Source organism: Mobula hypostoma, chromosome 6 (genome assembly GCF_963921235.1).
Source record: "Mobula hypostoma chromosome 6, sMobHyp1.1, whole genome shotgun sequence".
NCBI classification, from domain to species: domain Eukaryota; kingdom Metazoa; phylum Chordata; class Chondrichthyes; order Myliobatiformes; family Myliobatidae; genus Mobula; species Mobula hypostoma.
Genome location: NC_086102.1, coordinates 38,984,899 through 38,999,594, shown reverse-complemented (window position 1 = coordinate 38,999,594; position 14,696 = coordinate 38,984,899). Strand labels below are relative to the sequence as shown.

Here is a 14,696-nt window from a genome sequence, read left to right as displayed (position 1 = left end):
TTGACATTTTGGGCTGAGACCCTTCATCAGAACTATTTTTGGAATGCTTAATAAATTTCAAGACCCTCCAAGTCTCCTTGCACCTCCATCACAGAGCTTACATGTAAATTAACCTTGGAATCAAGCGCAGATTTTTGACTTTCCAGCTGCTGTAGTTACACCTGTGTTGTCAATATAAAGGAAGACAACAGCAAGATCTCAACCCAATTTCACATTTTCTATTTCAGGGCTTCCTAAAACTTATCACAGACATGAGATAAACCATCTTTAAAATATACAGCATAGTAAAATGCAGCTAGTACTGGAGAAACGCAGCAGGTCGGGCAGCATCTATGGAGAGGAATCAACAGTCAATGTTTCGAGCCGAAATCCATCATAAGGATTGGAAAGGAAAGGGGAAGAAGCTAGAATAAAAAAGAGTCAGGACTACAAACTGGCAGGTGATAGGTGAAACCAGGTGAGGGTGAAGGTACGTTGGTGACGGAGGTATGATGAAGTAAGAACCGGGGGGGGGGGTGATGGGTGGAAAAGGGCTGAAGAAGAAGGAATCTTCTACAATATAGTGATCGATGCAAATATTGAAAGGATGATATGCTTACTAAATTGGCAGCTCAATAAGTGCAGCAATAGCCCATGATAATGTAGGTATCATTGATTCATTCCAATGTTACATGTTTCCAACTTACTTTTCAGCAATGAAGACATTGGGCCACACCTCATTTATTATCTCCAGGGGCGCCTCCATTTTCTGCATGAGAGCATGCTGGATGTCCATGATACAGGGGGTGTTGTATTTGCTTCTGTCATCAATCTTCACTTTCACCCGATTATAGAGGTCTTCCACTAGCAGCTGCTCAGCTGATTCCATCATTTTTGGCGACATTGGCTCAACTTTTATTTCTCTGGGCTTCAATTCTCCCGATACATAGAAAACATAAAATAAAGAGTAAGGCAAATGACATCAAACTCCTTAATTTAGGGTTCATCACAGGCACTTAGGTACTTTGTTGCTTGAATTCAGAGAAAAGAAATACTGGAAGGCACAAAATATGGAGACAGACCCATTCATAAGTTCAGTAGGAAGGATACATTTACTGGTTCATATTTTTCTAAAGATTGGATAAAAATAATAGCAACTATTTATGATACAATTATGAAAATACAGCCAGGTATATCTGATAAACTTAAGAATGAATGGGAAAGGGAACTTCAACTTCACTTACCAATAGAGAAATGGGAGAAAATTTTTCAATTAGTTAGCTCTTCCTCTACATGTGCTCAACATATGCTGATACAATTTAAGTGCATAGGGCCCACGTGTCTAAGGATAAACTAGTTCATTTTTACTCCCATATAAATCCTATTTGTGACAGATGTCACTCTGAGGTGGCTTCTTTGACTCATATGTTCTGGTCCTGCCCTCTCTTGGAAAAATTTTGGAAAAGTATTTTTGATATTATTTCAACAGTTTTGCATTTTGACTTACAACCCCATCCTATTACGGCAATTTTTGGTTTGCCAATGACGGAACATAGCTCTTTATCCTCTTGCTTGTTGGATGATCGTATTTGTTACATTAATGGCCAGAAGATCCATTTTATTGAATTGGAAAGGGACCAATCCCCCTACTACATTTCAATGGTTTTCCCAAACTATATCATGTTTAAATTTAGAAAAAATCAGAACTGTCATTTTTGATCCTTCGGTTAAATTTGAAGAGACTTGGAAGCCATTTATACAACATTTTCATATGATGTAGTTTGACCTTTTCCGAATCCTTTTTATTAACTTAGAACATATGAATAGAGGAGTGGAGTTGACGACATTAGTGAATGTATTGGATCTAATATATTGGTTCAGCCCTGTTTTGTTCTGTTTGTTTTTTTTTTGGTTTAGTAATTTAGCTCTTTTTCTGATTTTTTTTTTGTTTTTTGGGGGTTTTTCTTTGTGATAGACTTCTCTTTTTATTTCTTTTCTCTTCATGATTAATTATATTAAGAGTTTGAAAGTCTATTACACTTGTCCTATTTGTAGTTTCTCTTGTATATGTTTATTACCAATAATGTAATTCCAATCTCTTTGTATCATTATTGTTATTATGTTTATGAACTTGAAAACTAATAAAAAGATTAAAAAAGAAAAGAAAGATTGGATAAAAATGTTTTATGGAATACTCAGCAGATCTGAAGCTATCATTTGTTGTATCTGTTTCACACAAAGTACATAATTCAATAATTATTAAAGTTCAAAGTATATTTTATCATCAAAATAAATATATATATCCATTACAACCCCGAGATTAAGTTTCTTGTGGGCGTATAGTAAATCTATAGAATAATAACCATTATTCTATTCAGTTCCAGTTTACAGCAGCTTTTCGAACTTTTTTTGAGTTTCTTCAACATCATGGTAGACCAACATTGACAAATCAGCAAAACAGGAAATAATTATGTGTTTTGTGCTTTCCTCTGTACTGAAGTTCAATATTGATTGGGTGATTACTTTTCAGAACATGTTGGGACGCTAAGCTGGTCATTTTAATTCATCATTCCATTGTGTATTATCTCCATCCTCCAGGGGTTGCCTGGTCAGGTGGCAAACTCATCCTGGAGCCGTGCCATTATATCATTTTGGGAAGGAGATGATGTGTTGTAGGAGATCTGGGTAAGTAAACTATACACGACAGTTAACATCTTAGTCCACGTGTATTGTAAAGGTGAACAGTTTGGGTTAGGTTCGCAAAGCTGGCCTGAGACCTGCTCAGAAGAATCTTCTTCATGCCACAGTTTTCACAGATGCATTGAAATCTATTTCCGAACACACTTTGGTGACCGTTCAGCTCTCTCTTGAGTATTACACGTCCAAGGACACCATTCTACACATTCTTGATCTTCCGTGTGTCACACTTTTACAACATAGCACATTATAATATGGCTGTGTGGTATCTAATATTGAGCCAGATGCCTACCCCTCTTAACAGTTCATAACTTGTAAGGATTTGTTACAACACATACTCCTACGTTCGTCTTCTAACTGTACTGACAAAAATTAAAATATTGAGAGTCTATTGCCTGTGATCGCTGTTGCAACCTATCCATACAGGATGCACTGGATCAAGGCCGGGGCCAGGAAAGCCAATTTAGTCAGGTCTTCTGGAGAAAGTGTAGAAAATAAGATTATTACCTTCATTAATAATCTTAGTTGCAGCAACTGCAGGTGATAGATGTATGGGCTCCATGAAGATGCTCTCTGTGTCTGTGTCTGATACAATGGAAAACCTGTCAATGAAAATAAAGTACATATGTCCCTTGTTTCATCATTGCTACTTATCATTAATATATTGAAAAATCAGGTGTCCTGCCCTCTTCACATTAATTATTGCTTTTGTTCCACATTTATGTTACAAGTGCTCTGACACTACCATATTCACTAAAATTTAAGGCCCTGTGAAGACATATTCACTTCACAAAAGTGAGTTGAAATCCCCTCTAGAGATGTGAGCACATTATGTAGATCGATAGTTGAGGACAATACTGAAGGAACATTGTATGGTTGTGGAAACTGCATTTCCCATGAGTTCTGTATTGTTTAAAGATCAAATGCCCTTTGCCCAGAAGATTCACAGTCAGCGTTAAGAAATAGTTGCATAAAGGGAGAGTATATTTTGTCAGGATGGTGGTGGTTTTAGCAAAGTTCATTAGAGTTATGGTTTCAGACATTGGAGTTTCAGTTACCATAAAGGAAATCATTGATTACCTGCCTTATAAATTACATTGGCAGAATCCTGGGAATTTTTATAAGAATGATCTCATTTGTGAAAGATCTTTATTTTCTGTGTATTTATTAGTAAAAAAGAGATCCTTCCAATTATACCTGACCTCAAGGTCTACTAATGTAACTTCTTCTATGTCTTTTTGCAATGTAAGTGTCAATGTCAATGTTATTGTCTGTCCCTTATTGACTTTGAGAAGCTGGTAGAGTGATTGCTACTGTGGGCTGCTTTCAGCCTTGTGTAAATTCTATGGTGCCACCTGGGATTAGAATTTGCAGGGTTTAGACACAGTAATGAAGAAAGAGCAATGATATATAAAAACTGTTCTCAGAGGGGATCTGGAAATGAAAGTGTAAAAGGAATAACACACACTGCCCTCACTCAGAACCTTTTCACACTGTGTGTAACTGCCCAGCTGAAGAATACACATGTCATCACCTACATGCGGTTAGAATAGAAAGCTGGGGCTTTTCCCCTTTGGATCACAAATATTTGAGAGAAGACTGAAGAAGGTGTTCAAGATCATGACTGGTTTAGACTGGGTAAATATAGAGAATTTTACTCAGTTTATGGTTAAAAGGTTGGAAGACCTGGATTTAAAGCAGGGAGGTGTACAGAAAAATGTGTTCTTCAGAGGGCAGAAGTGATTTGGAATTTGTTGTGGGTGGTGGTAAAAGACTCAAACAGTCACTCAGAAGCAAATTAGAGGATGCTGTGTGACTTGGTGAGAGTGCAAACAGGGGCTGTGTACTCTGGTGCTTGCTACCCCTGTCCTTCTAGGGACACGTACAGTATTTTAGTGCTGTTATCAGATCCTTAAAGAGTACTTGCTGTCAAAGACATAACTATGAGCCTATCTTTTCTGAGATTAAAACCCAAATAGTGCTGACTTAGCCGCAAGATAACTCCATGTGGAATTACTTGAATTTGCTTATATTGGAGAACTTTGCATTGCACACATCACACCTGCTAGGCGATGGGCTGCGTAGATATCGGGCCTGCACAGAATGGACATCATCTTGTTCAATGTCTCCTGGTACAACTTGTTCATCGTTGGTATTGTCAGCTGTCGCCATGGCTGTTTTCCACCTCTGCATAGAAACAAAGAGGAGCAATGTTTTGGAAGAGTGACCCAGAATTAGGAAACATATACATGTCTGTGGTAGAGTCATAGCATGGAAGCATGGTGCCCACTCAAGCTGGTCCCACTTTTCAATATTTGGCACATATCCCTCCAAAGGTTTCTTATCCATATGCCCATCCAATTTGTTTTTTAGACTTTGTAATTGTAGCTGCATCTACTACTTCCTTTGGCAGCTTATTCTGTATACCTCTGTGAAAAAAAAAGTTTAAATCTTTCACCTTAAACATGAGACATCTGGTTCTAGATTCTTTTACCTTGGGGAAAAGACTATGATTATCTGCCCATCTGACATTTTGATCCATGGCCTCCTCTTATGCCATGATGAAGCCTCCGTCAATGTGGAAGAGCAACACTTCGTATTCCACTGGGTAGTCTCTAACCTGATCGCATGAACATTGATTTCTCCTTCCATGGGAAAAAAATCCCTCCCCCTCCCCTCTTCTACTTTTCCCCACTCTGGCCTCTTATTTCTTCTCGCCTGCCTATCACCTCCCGCTGGTGCCTCTCCTCCTTCCCTTTCTCCTATAGTCCACTCTCCTCTCCTATCAGATTCCTTCATCTCCAGCTGTTTATCTTTCCCACCCACCGGGCTTCACCTATCACCTTCTAGCTATCCCTTCCCTCCTATTCTGGCATCTTCCCCCTTCCTTTCCAACACTGAAGAAGGGTCTCGAACCAAGATGTTGATGGTTTGCTCATTTCCACAGATGCTGCCTGACCTGCTGAGTTCCTCCAGCACTTTGTGTGTGTTGCTTTGGATTTCCAGCACCTGCAGAAATTCTTGTATTTATTATCTGCCCTACCTATGTCCCTCATAACTTTATATGCCCCTTTAAGGTTACCCTTCAGTGTCCTTTGCTCCAGGCTAAACAGGCACAGCCTATCCAGTCTCTCCTTGAAAGTCAAGCCCTCCAGTCCTGGCATCACATTTGTGTATCTTTTCTGCATCCTCCTTACCTTAATCTCCTCCTTCCTGTAGTGTGGCAATTAGAACTGTGTACAGTGCTTGAAGTGTGGCCTTACCACTGTCTTATACAGCTACAACATCATATCCAACTCTGATACACAATGTACTGACCACAGAAGGCAAGCAAGCCTATGTTAACTTCATCACCCTGTCTCAATCTGCCATGATTTTCAGGGAACTACGTACTTGTACCCTAGGTCACTCTGTTCAACAACACTCCCCAGAGTCCTGCCACTCAGTAAGTATGCCCTCCCTTTAACTTCTGAAAATGCATCACTTTACACATGCCTGACTTAAACTCTATCTGCCATTTTTTTGCCCGCTTTCCCAGTTGATCTAGTTGATGAGTTCCCAGTTTCTTTCCACTGATGCTAAGTTCACCAGCCCTTAGCCATAGAAGATTGAATATTGAGGAAGGGGTGGCTTGTCCTTTCACCACTTCCTCAATACTCAATCTTCCATGGCTGAGGATGATACAGCATTCTCTGCCAGGACATGAACAACTTCATCCCTTAACTCTACAACATGCTTGGACCCACCTGGTTGGGACCCATGGCGAAACTTCCGCTTGCTTCAAATTTGTCAGCACCACTTCTTCTGTGATATTTCAGGATTTTACTGTTCTGAACTCCCCAGCTTCCATGACCTACCCCACAGTCAATACAGGAGAGAACTAGTTCTTATTGAGATGCATTCCTTATTGACACATCAGTGGTGGAAAACACAAGCAGTTTCAAGCCCCTGGGCACCAACAACTCAGATCATCTATCCTGGCCCCACTATATTGATGCAATTACAAAGAAGGCAGGCATCAAATTGATCGTATCACCACCTGGCATGGAGGCTCCAAGGCACAGGATCGTCAGCGGCTTCAGTGGGTTGTACCCTCAACCAGCTCCATCACAGCACAGGCTTCCCCATCAGTGAGAACATCTTCAAAATGCGGTACCTCATAAAGGGGGCATCCATCATTAAGGACCACCACCATTAGGGACATGCCCTCTTCTCATTACTACCATCTGAGAGAGGAGATACAAGAGCCCGAAGATCTACACTCATTGTTTTAGGAACAGCTTCTGACCCTCCATCATCAGAGTTCTGAATGTCCATGAATCCATAAACACTACCTCTTTTGCACTGAATTATCTATTGTTTGTTTGTTGTAATTTGCTGTGCCTGCACCCTACTGGAGCTACAGAACAGAGATGAACACACAGATCCTTAAGGGGCCCTAACCTCTCCCTAGTTTTGACTTTTGCTCTCAATATACCTATAGAATCAGAATCAGGTTTATTATCACTGGCATGTGTTGTGAAATTTGTTAACATAGCAGCAGCAGTACAATGCAATACATGATAATATAGAATGAAAAATAAATAACTAAATTGCAGTAAGTTTATATATGTGTATTAAATAGTTGGATTAAAAATAGTGCAAAGCCAGAAATAATAAAAGTGAGGTAGTGTTCGTGGGTTCCATGTCTATTTAGGAATCGGATGGTAGAGGGGAAGAAGCTGTTCCTGAATCGCTGAGTGTGTGCCTTCAGGCTTCTGTATCTCCTACCTGATGGTAACAGTGAGAAGAGGACATGAACTGGGTGATGGGGCTCCTTAAAAATGGACGTTGCCTTTCTGAGGCACCACACCTTGAAGGTGTCTTGGAATCTATGGAAACTGGTACCCAAGATGGAGCTGAGCAATCTTACAACTTTCTGTAGCTTCTTTTGATCCTGTGCAGTAGTACCCCCCCCCACCCCCTCATACCAGACAATGATGCAGCCTATCAGAATGCTTTCCATGGTATATTAGAGGTTTTTGAGAGTTTTAGGTGACAAACCAAATCTTCAAGCTCCTTATGAAATATAGCTGCTGTTTTGCCTTCTTTATAGCTGCATCGATATGTTGGGACCAGGTTAGATCCTCAAAGATCTTGACACCCAGGAATTTGAAATTGTTCACTCTCTCCACTTCTGATCCCTCTATGAGGGTTGGTTCATGTTCCCTCATCTTACCCTTCCCGAAGTCCACAATCAGCTCTTTCGTCTTACTGACATTGAGTGCAAGGTTTTAGCTGTGACTCCACTTCACTAGTTGGTATATCTTACTCCTGTACACACTCTCATCCCCATCTGATACTCTACCAACAATGGTTGTGCCATCATCAAATTTATAGATGGTATTTGAGCTATGCATAGCCGCAGTCATGGGTATAGAGGGAGTAGACTGCAGGCTAAGCACGCACCCCTGAAGTGTTCTGGTGTTGATCGTCAGTGAGGAGGAAATATTAATTTTAGTAGAATCTATTAGGATTCTCCTTTACTTTTTCTGCCAAGGATATCTGATGTTTCCCTTTTGCCCTCCTGATTTCCTTCTTAAGTGTGCTCCTACATCCCTTATGGATTAGATTAGATTATGAGGACACGCAGTCCTCTTTTATTGTCATTTAGTAATGCATGCATTAAGAAATGATACAATATTCCTCTGGTGTGATTCATGTGCTACCAATTACCCATACCTGATGTATGTCTTTTTCTTTTCCCTGACCAAAGCCTCAAAAATCCTCAATAACCAGGGTTCCTGAATCCCACTATCCTTGTCCCTCACACTGACGGGAACATACTGGCCCTGAACTCTCACTTTTAAAAGCTTCCACCTGTTAGACATTACTTTACCTGCTATCAGCCTCTCCCAGCAAGTTCCTATCTAGTGGCTTCAAATTTAGTCTTCCCCTGATTTAGAACTTTAACTTGTATATCAACTGTGTTTTTTTCTCCAAAAAAATAAAAGAAACCAAACTCCTTAGATTAGAAGTGCATACAAAATAAGCTACTCTTGTTATATCACCATCACATGCACAGTAAAAAAAAAGCTTTCATTTATAAGCCTTCCGGGAAGATTATGCCATACAAGCAAGCACATCGAGGTAGTAAATGGAAAACAGAATTTAGTGTAGCAGCTACAGAGGAAGTGCTGTGCAGGAAGGTGAATAAAGTGCAAGGGCCGTGATGAATAAATTCTACAAGTGAAATCAACCCAGAGTGTATCCTTCCTTTATTTATGATGCTGGCAACATTCCCAGCCTTACTGCAGTATTTCCACCCTGGTATTCCTCTACCCTGAGATTTAACATGGAGAGAATTATCCTTCCACCTCTGTGGCCTATGGTTCCACAGCAGAAAAAATAGAGATCTCATCTGCTTGAACGTTAGAAGCTGCAAAAGAAATGATCCTTTCTCCTGTATTAACTGATCTCCAGCAGCCTTGAGTTCCACATCAGAGGCAATCAGCAAATTTGGCAATCACTCTTCTGGCTGCCCTCTTAGTACCCACACAACTGCACTCCTCACTGGGATACACAGTGGTGTAAAACAGACTCATTCCTATCCTGGGCAGGTTAGGCTAAAATTATATTCCAGCGGCACGTGCAGAAGAAATTTCTTTGCCCAGAGAGTGCAGAGGATATGGAACTCACTGCCTCAAGGAGTGGTTGTGGTGAGAAGCACGGATATACTTATGGGAAGGTTGGACACTCAGGGTCAAGAGTAGAGGGAATATAAAGTTTAATTGACAGGTTTAGATGAGGAAAAGTGAAGGAAAGTCAAGTGCAGTATAACTGGGGCATGGCCTGGCTGGATTCTGTGTCAAGTGAGAACAAACAGTGAATAAATGTAGGGAAGAATTGAAAAGCATTCAGCAAAGTATCCTATTGTAATTAAAATGTAATCAAATCATAATGGAAGAGATGAATAATTAAATCTATGCAGATAGCAGGGGAATTATTGGAAGAAGATTGAAAGAAAGAACTGCCATCAAGCACAAGTTGACAAAACAAACTCCTAGCACTGATAGCAGATGGTCTGGCCAACCTTCTACCAGTGCAGATTAATGGAAGCACAGTTAATACAGCTCTGATTTTGTTGTACCAGGTTTGGTCTCATCAGTGCCATAATGTCCCAGATTTTTTTATATTTCTTTTTTATTTATTAGTTCCTGGAATATCAATATTGATGGCTAGGCTGACATTTGCTATCCATCCTGAAATGTTTCTGAACTGAGGACATAATTCAAGATCAACCTCTTTGTTACGGATTTGGAGTAACAGATAAGGCCAGACAATACAGATTTCCTTCTCTGAACCAGAGACAATATGATGAATAAGACAAGATTGGGGAGTGCAAACACCCGGAAGAAATATAAACTGGACAAGGAAATCCTAATGCCTCAAAACAGTAGATGGATTCTAAATTATCATTTGTAATGCACAGAAATAAAGTAACCAGGATCTTTGCAAAGCCAGAGGAGGTGAAAGGGTGAACAATGAAACTGAACCTTAACAAGATAATCTTGCCTCTCTTAGAGTATACACCAAGTTATTTGACCTCTCTGCCAGAAGAAAACAGCAAAAACACATCTCAAAATTAAATGCCTTAAACATAAGACAAACATTACAAAATATGGAACAATTTACATGACATAAAAAGGAAACAAAATATTATTGTTTTTAAGTTCCCCAGAATGCAGGTAATTCGGCTCTGATATAATAAGGGTAATTTTTGATCAACCTTAAATGGGTATAAACTCAGTGTTGTGTCCATGACAACAACCAGACACCAATAGGAGCACTCAACACTTCATTGACGTTGGGAGGGGCAGAAAGACCAGGGAAAGGCAACAGCAGACAAATGCTATGGTTCTGTAATAATAATGATGACAAAAATAATTGCTACCACTGGGGAGAATGTGTAGGAGCCTGAAGATCCACGCTCTATGTTTTAAGAAAAAGTTTCCTCCCCTCTACCATCAGATTTCTGAACAGTCCATGAAGCCATAAGCCCGACATACGTTAGTATTAATAAACCTGATTCTGAAACAATATGAAATAAGAGATGTGCTCCAAGAAGCCCCTGGTTTGAAAGGTCAACTATTAAACTGCAACTGTTCTTTTTCAGAAACTAACCGACTGGCTATGTACCTCCAAAGTTTTCTGTTTTATCATTAAAACCTTAATTTTTGCAGAAAAGGATTTTCCTCAGGGCTGGATTGGTGCCACTGATATAAATCTAATCCAGAATATGTAACCAGAGCCCTTTACATAAAATAAGATCTTTTGGTTCTCTTGATGTAGATTTAATTGACCTAGCAATTGCTTCAATGGAGAGGGGGCACCATGTATATTTAGTTCAGCAAACACCTCCATTTTAACAGTTCAGAAACTAACTTACAATTGCATTATTTTTCTGAGGTTCATTTTGAGAAAGGATTTTATTATTGCAACAAAACACAACATACATTATACCTTTTTTTTAAAGTGTATTAACATACATCATAATATTAACTATCTTGATCATTCCTACAGGTTTATAGACAATTCTACTCATACATTCAAGAACCTAAGATCCCAATGTAGCAGGATTCTGTTCTGATCAGCATCAGCTACGTACACCTAGTACGATTTACATAGACTGCCGAAGATTGCCTCTTGCATTTTGTAATAAATGCCAACATTCAGGATCTATGGATGTCAGGAAAGCAATTTCCTATTTGGACATGGCTGTTACTAAGGATGTTAAAGTGCAGATAACAAATGCCAGTGCAGTCCAAAGCAGTGGAATATCTCTACGGAATTTTATGACAGTGACATATTTCTTGTCAGGAGGAGATGCCGGTGAATAAAATTTCCATGATTTTGTTGAGGATTGAAGCGCCAATATGACATCCGTCGTCCAAATCCACTGATCATCATCTGTATGGAACGATCCTGTATGGAACTGTTCAGATCCCCAGAGATTTATCCTCATTTATAAACGATTGGAGGATAACCATAATGCCAACCACACAGGTGGAGAATCCTGTGTTTGACTTCCATTGTGAAAAGATCACCTCTTCTCACCCCACCTCAACACCTACAGTTTTAGCTTCAAATCACTACCTAATGTGCATTGTCCCTGCCCTCAAGAGTTTTTAAAAAGTTATAAGCGTTCATCTGAATTGTCTGATAATCATCTGCCTTTTAGAAACATGGAAACATAAAGAACCTACAGCAAAATACAGGCCCTTCGGCCCACAATGCTGTGCCGAACATCTCCTTACTTTAGAAATTACCTAGGGTTACCCATAGCTCTTTATTTTTCTAAGCTCCAGTACCTACCCAGGAGTCTCTTAAAAGACCCTATTGTATCTGCCTTCACCACTGTCGCCGGCAGCCCATTCCACACACTCACCATTCTCTGCGTAAAAAAAATTACCCCTGACATCTCCTCTGTTCCTGCTTCCAAGCATATTAAAAACCGTGCCCTCTCATGTTAGCCATTTCAGCCCTGGGAAAAAGCCTCTGACTACCCACACAATCAATGCCTCTCATCATCTTATACACCTCTATCAGGACACCTCTTATTCTCCATTGCTCCAAGGAAAAAAGGCCAAGTTCACTCAACCTATCCTCATAAGGCATGCTCCCCAGTCCAGGCAACATCCTTGTAAATCTCCTCTGCACCTTTTCTATGGTTTCCTCATCCTTCCTGTAGTGAGGCAACCAGAACTGAGCACAGTACTCCAGGTGGGGTCTGACCAGGATCCCGTATAGCTGCAACATTACCTCTCGGCTCCTTAACTCAATGCCACAGTTGATGAAGGTTAATGCACTGTATGCCTTCTGAACCACACAATCAACCTGCACAGTAGCTCTGAGTGTCCTGTGGACTCAGACTCCGAGATCCCTCTGATTCTCCACACTGCCAAGAGTCTTACCATTAATACTATATTCTGCCATCATATTTGACCTACCAAAATGAGCCACCTCACACTTACCTGGGTTGAACTCCATCTGCCACTTGTCAGCCCAGTTTTGCACCCTATTGATGTCCCTCTGGAACCTCTGACAGCCCTCCACACTATCCACAACACCTCCAACCTTTGTGTCATCAGAAAACTTACTAACCCATCCCTCCACTTCCTCATCCAGGTCATTTATAAAAATCACGAAGTGAAGGGGTCCCAGAACAGATCCCTGAGGCACACCACTGGTCACCAACCTCCATGCAGAATATGACCAGTCTACAACCACTCTTTGCCTTCTGTGGGCAAGCCAGTTCTGGATCCACAAAGCAATGTCCCCCAGGATCCCATGCCTCCTTACTTTCTCAATAAGCCTTGCATGGGGGTAACTTATCAAATGCCTTGGTGAAATCCATATACACTACATCTACGGCTCTACCTTCATCAATGTGTTTAGTCACATCCTCAAAAAATTCAATCAGGCTCGTAAGGCATGACCTGCCTTTGACAAAGCCATGCTGACTATTGCTAATCATATTACGTCTCTCCAAATGTTCACAAACCTTGCCTCTCAGGATCTTCTCCATCAACTTACTAAACACTGAAGACTCACAGGTCTATAATTTCCTGCTCTCTCTCTACTCCCTTTTTTGAATAACGGAACAACATCCGCAACCCTCTAATCCTCCGGAACATCTCCCGTCCCCACTGATGATGCAAAGATCATCGCCAGAGGCTCCTCCCTCGGTTCCCACAGTAGCCTGGGGTACATCTCGTCCGGTCCCGGTGACTTATCCAACGTGATGCTTCCCAAAAGCTCCAGCACATCCTCTTTCTTAATTTCTGTCTTTTGTGAAGGAAGTGTTTTGATTGGGCTTCCTAAATAAATGTTAGTGGGCGGATGTTATGCAAAACTCAAGGAGCGGTCGTTGATACTGATAGAGAAACGCAGTTTCATCAGTTTTACGGAACAAACATGCATATGGAGTTCACGGTATCCGTGTTTATTACACGTTTTTATTTACCCACAAGGAATGCAAATCGTCACATCTGAATTCCTCGTATGTTGGTACTGGCAAAACTACAGGAGAGCTCTTGATTATAAACACATTTCAAAAATATAATACTTTACTCTTCATTCAACGCTATAAAGATGCTGTGAATTCTTATCCATGATTAAAGTAGGCTTACTATTTCGTTTATCAATCTGCACCTTCGGTTACTTGTTTAGATCAACTCAATAAAATAGAGAAAATACCACCCCCTCTTTTGAATTCCCTTCGCACCGAGATATTTGATTTAACTTTCTCTTGGTGGGAATGTTTCAAAGGTTATCGGAGTAACAACATGATTAAAACGGAACAGAAAGCAAAAAGAAATCAGAAGCTGCCTTTTAAAGTGAAGCTGGGCTGTAAGGCGCTTTGATTTTGTCGGCTGTCGAGGCGCCGGTCTGAAATGAGAGCCTGGCTTCGGTCTGCGATTATTTTGAGCCTGTGACAGCTGCAATCTACAGAAAGCGGCTCCCTCAGGCCACTGGAATGTGCCCTTTGATGAGAGTGACAAGCGACGCCACTCAAACAGTTTAAAACTTACAAAAAAACAAACTTAGTATTAACTTAATAACAACTGTCGAAGAAAGTCAAATTCCAGGTCCTTCAGCAGCCGTCGATAACATAACTGTGCTAGAAAACGTTTGACCATACCTGAATGCTGAAACCTCTTTTCCCAGAGAAGTTGTTGCCGAAGACGTTGCTCAGTTTCAAAGTGACGCGGAGAGACTCTCACAGTGTCCTCGCCTGGAATGTGAAGTTAGACTAATGCCTGACTGACAAGCACAGGGAAAAAAAAACCTTTCCATCTCCTTGCCTCTGACCTTTATATTCATAGTGGTTTACTCAGTTGATGAACAATACCACGGGCATTGTTTCTTTTTATTTGAACAAGCGTGGGAATTGCCCAATGTATCAGTACTATCTTAATCAGTGTTAGGTAAATAAATAAAATATTTAATATTGTGATAAGCTGATTTGAGATATAATG

At 40.4% G+C, this 14,696-nt stretch overlaps 1 protein-coding gene across 1 annotated transcript in view; it reads right to left on the bottom strand.

Annotated features, from left to right (window-relative positions):
• Window positions 1-14,495, bottom strand: part of dusp27 (dual specificity phosphatase 27) — a 28,674-nt gene extending 14,179 nt beyond the window's left edge. Inside the window, exons 1-4 of the mRNA XM_063050619.1 lie at window positions 14,360-14,495; window positions 4,739-4,863; window positions 3,184-3,278; window positions 687-915 (exon numbers count right to left, since the gene is read on the bottom strand). Of these exons, the coding sequence (XP_062906689.1) occupies window positions 687-915; window positions 3,184-3,278; window positions 4,739-4,848 (434 nt within the window). The 5' untranslated portion in view covers window positions 4,849-4,863; window positions 14,360-14,495. The remainder of the gene's footprint in view (window positions 1-686; window positions 916-3,183; window positions 3,279-4,738; window positions 4,864-14,359) is intronic.
• Window positions 14,496-14,696: the final 201 nt, after the last annotated feature.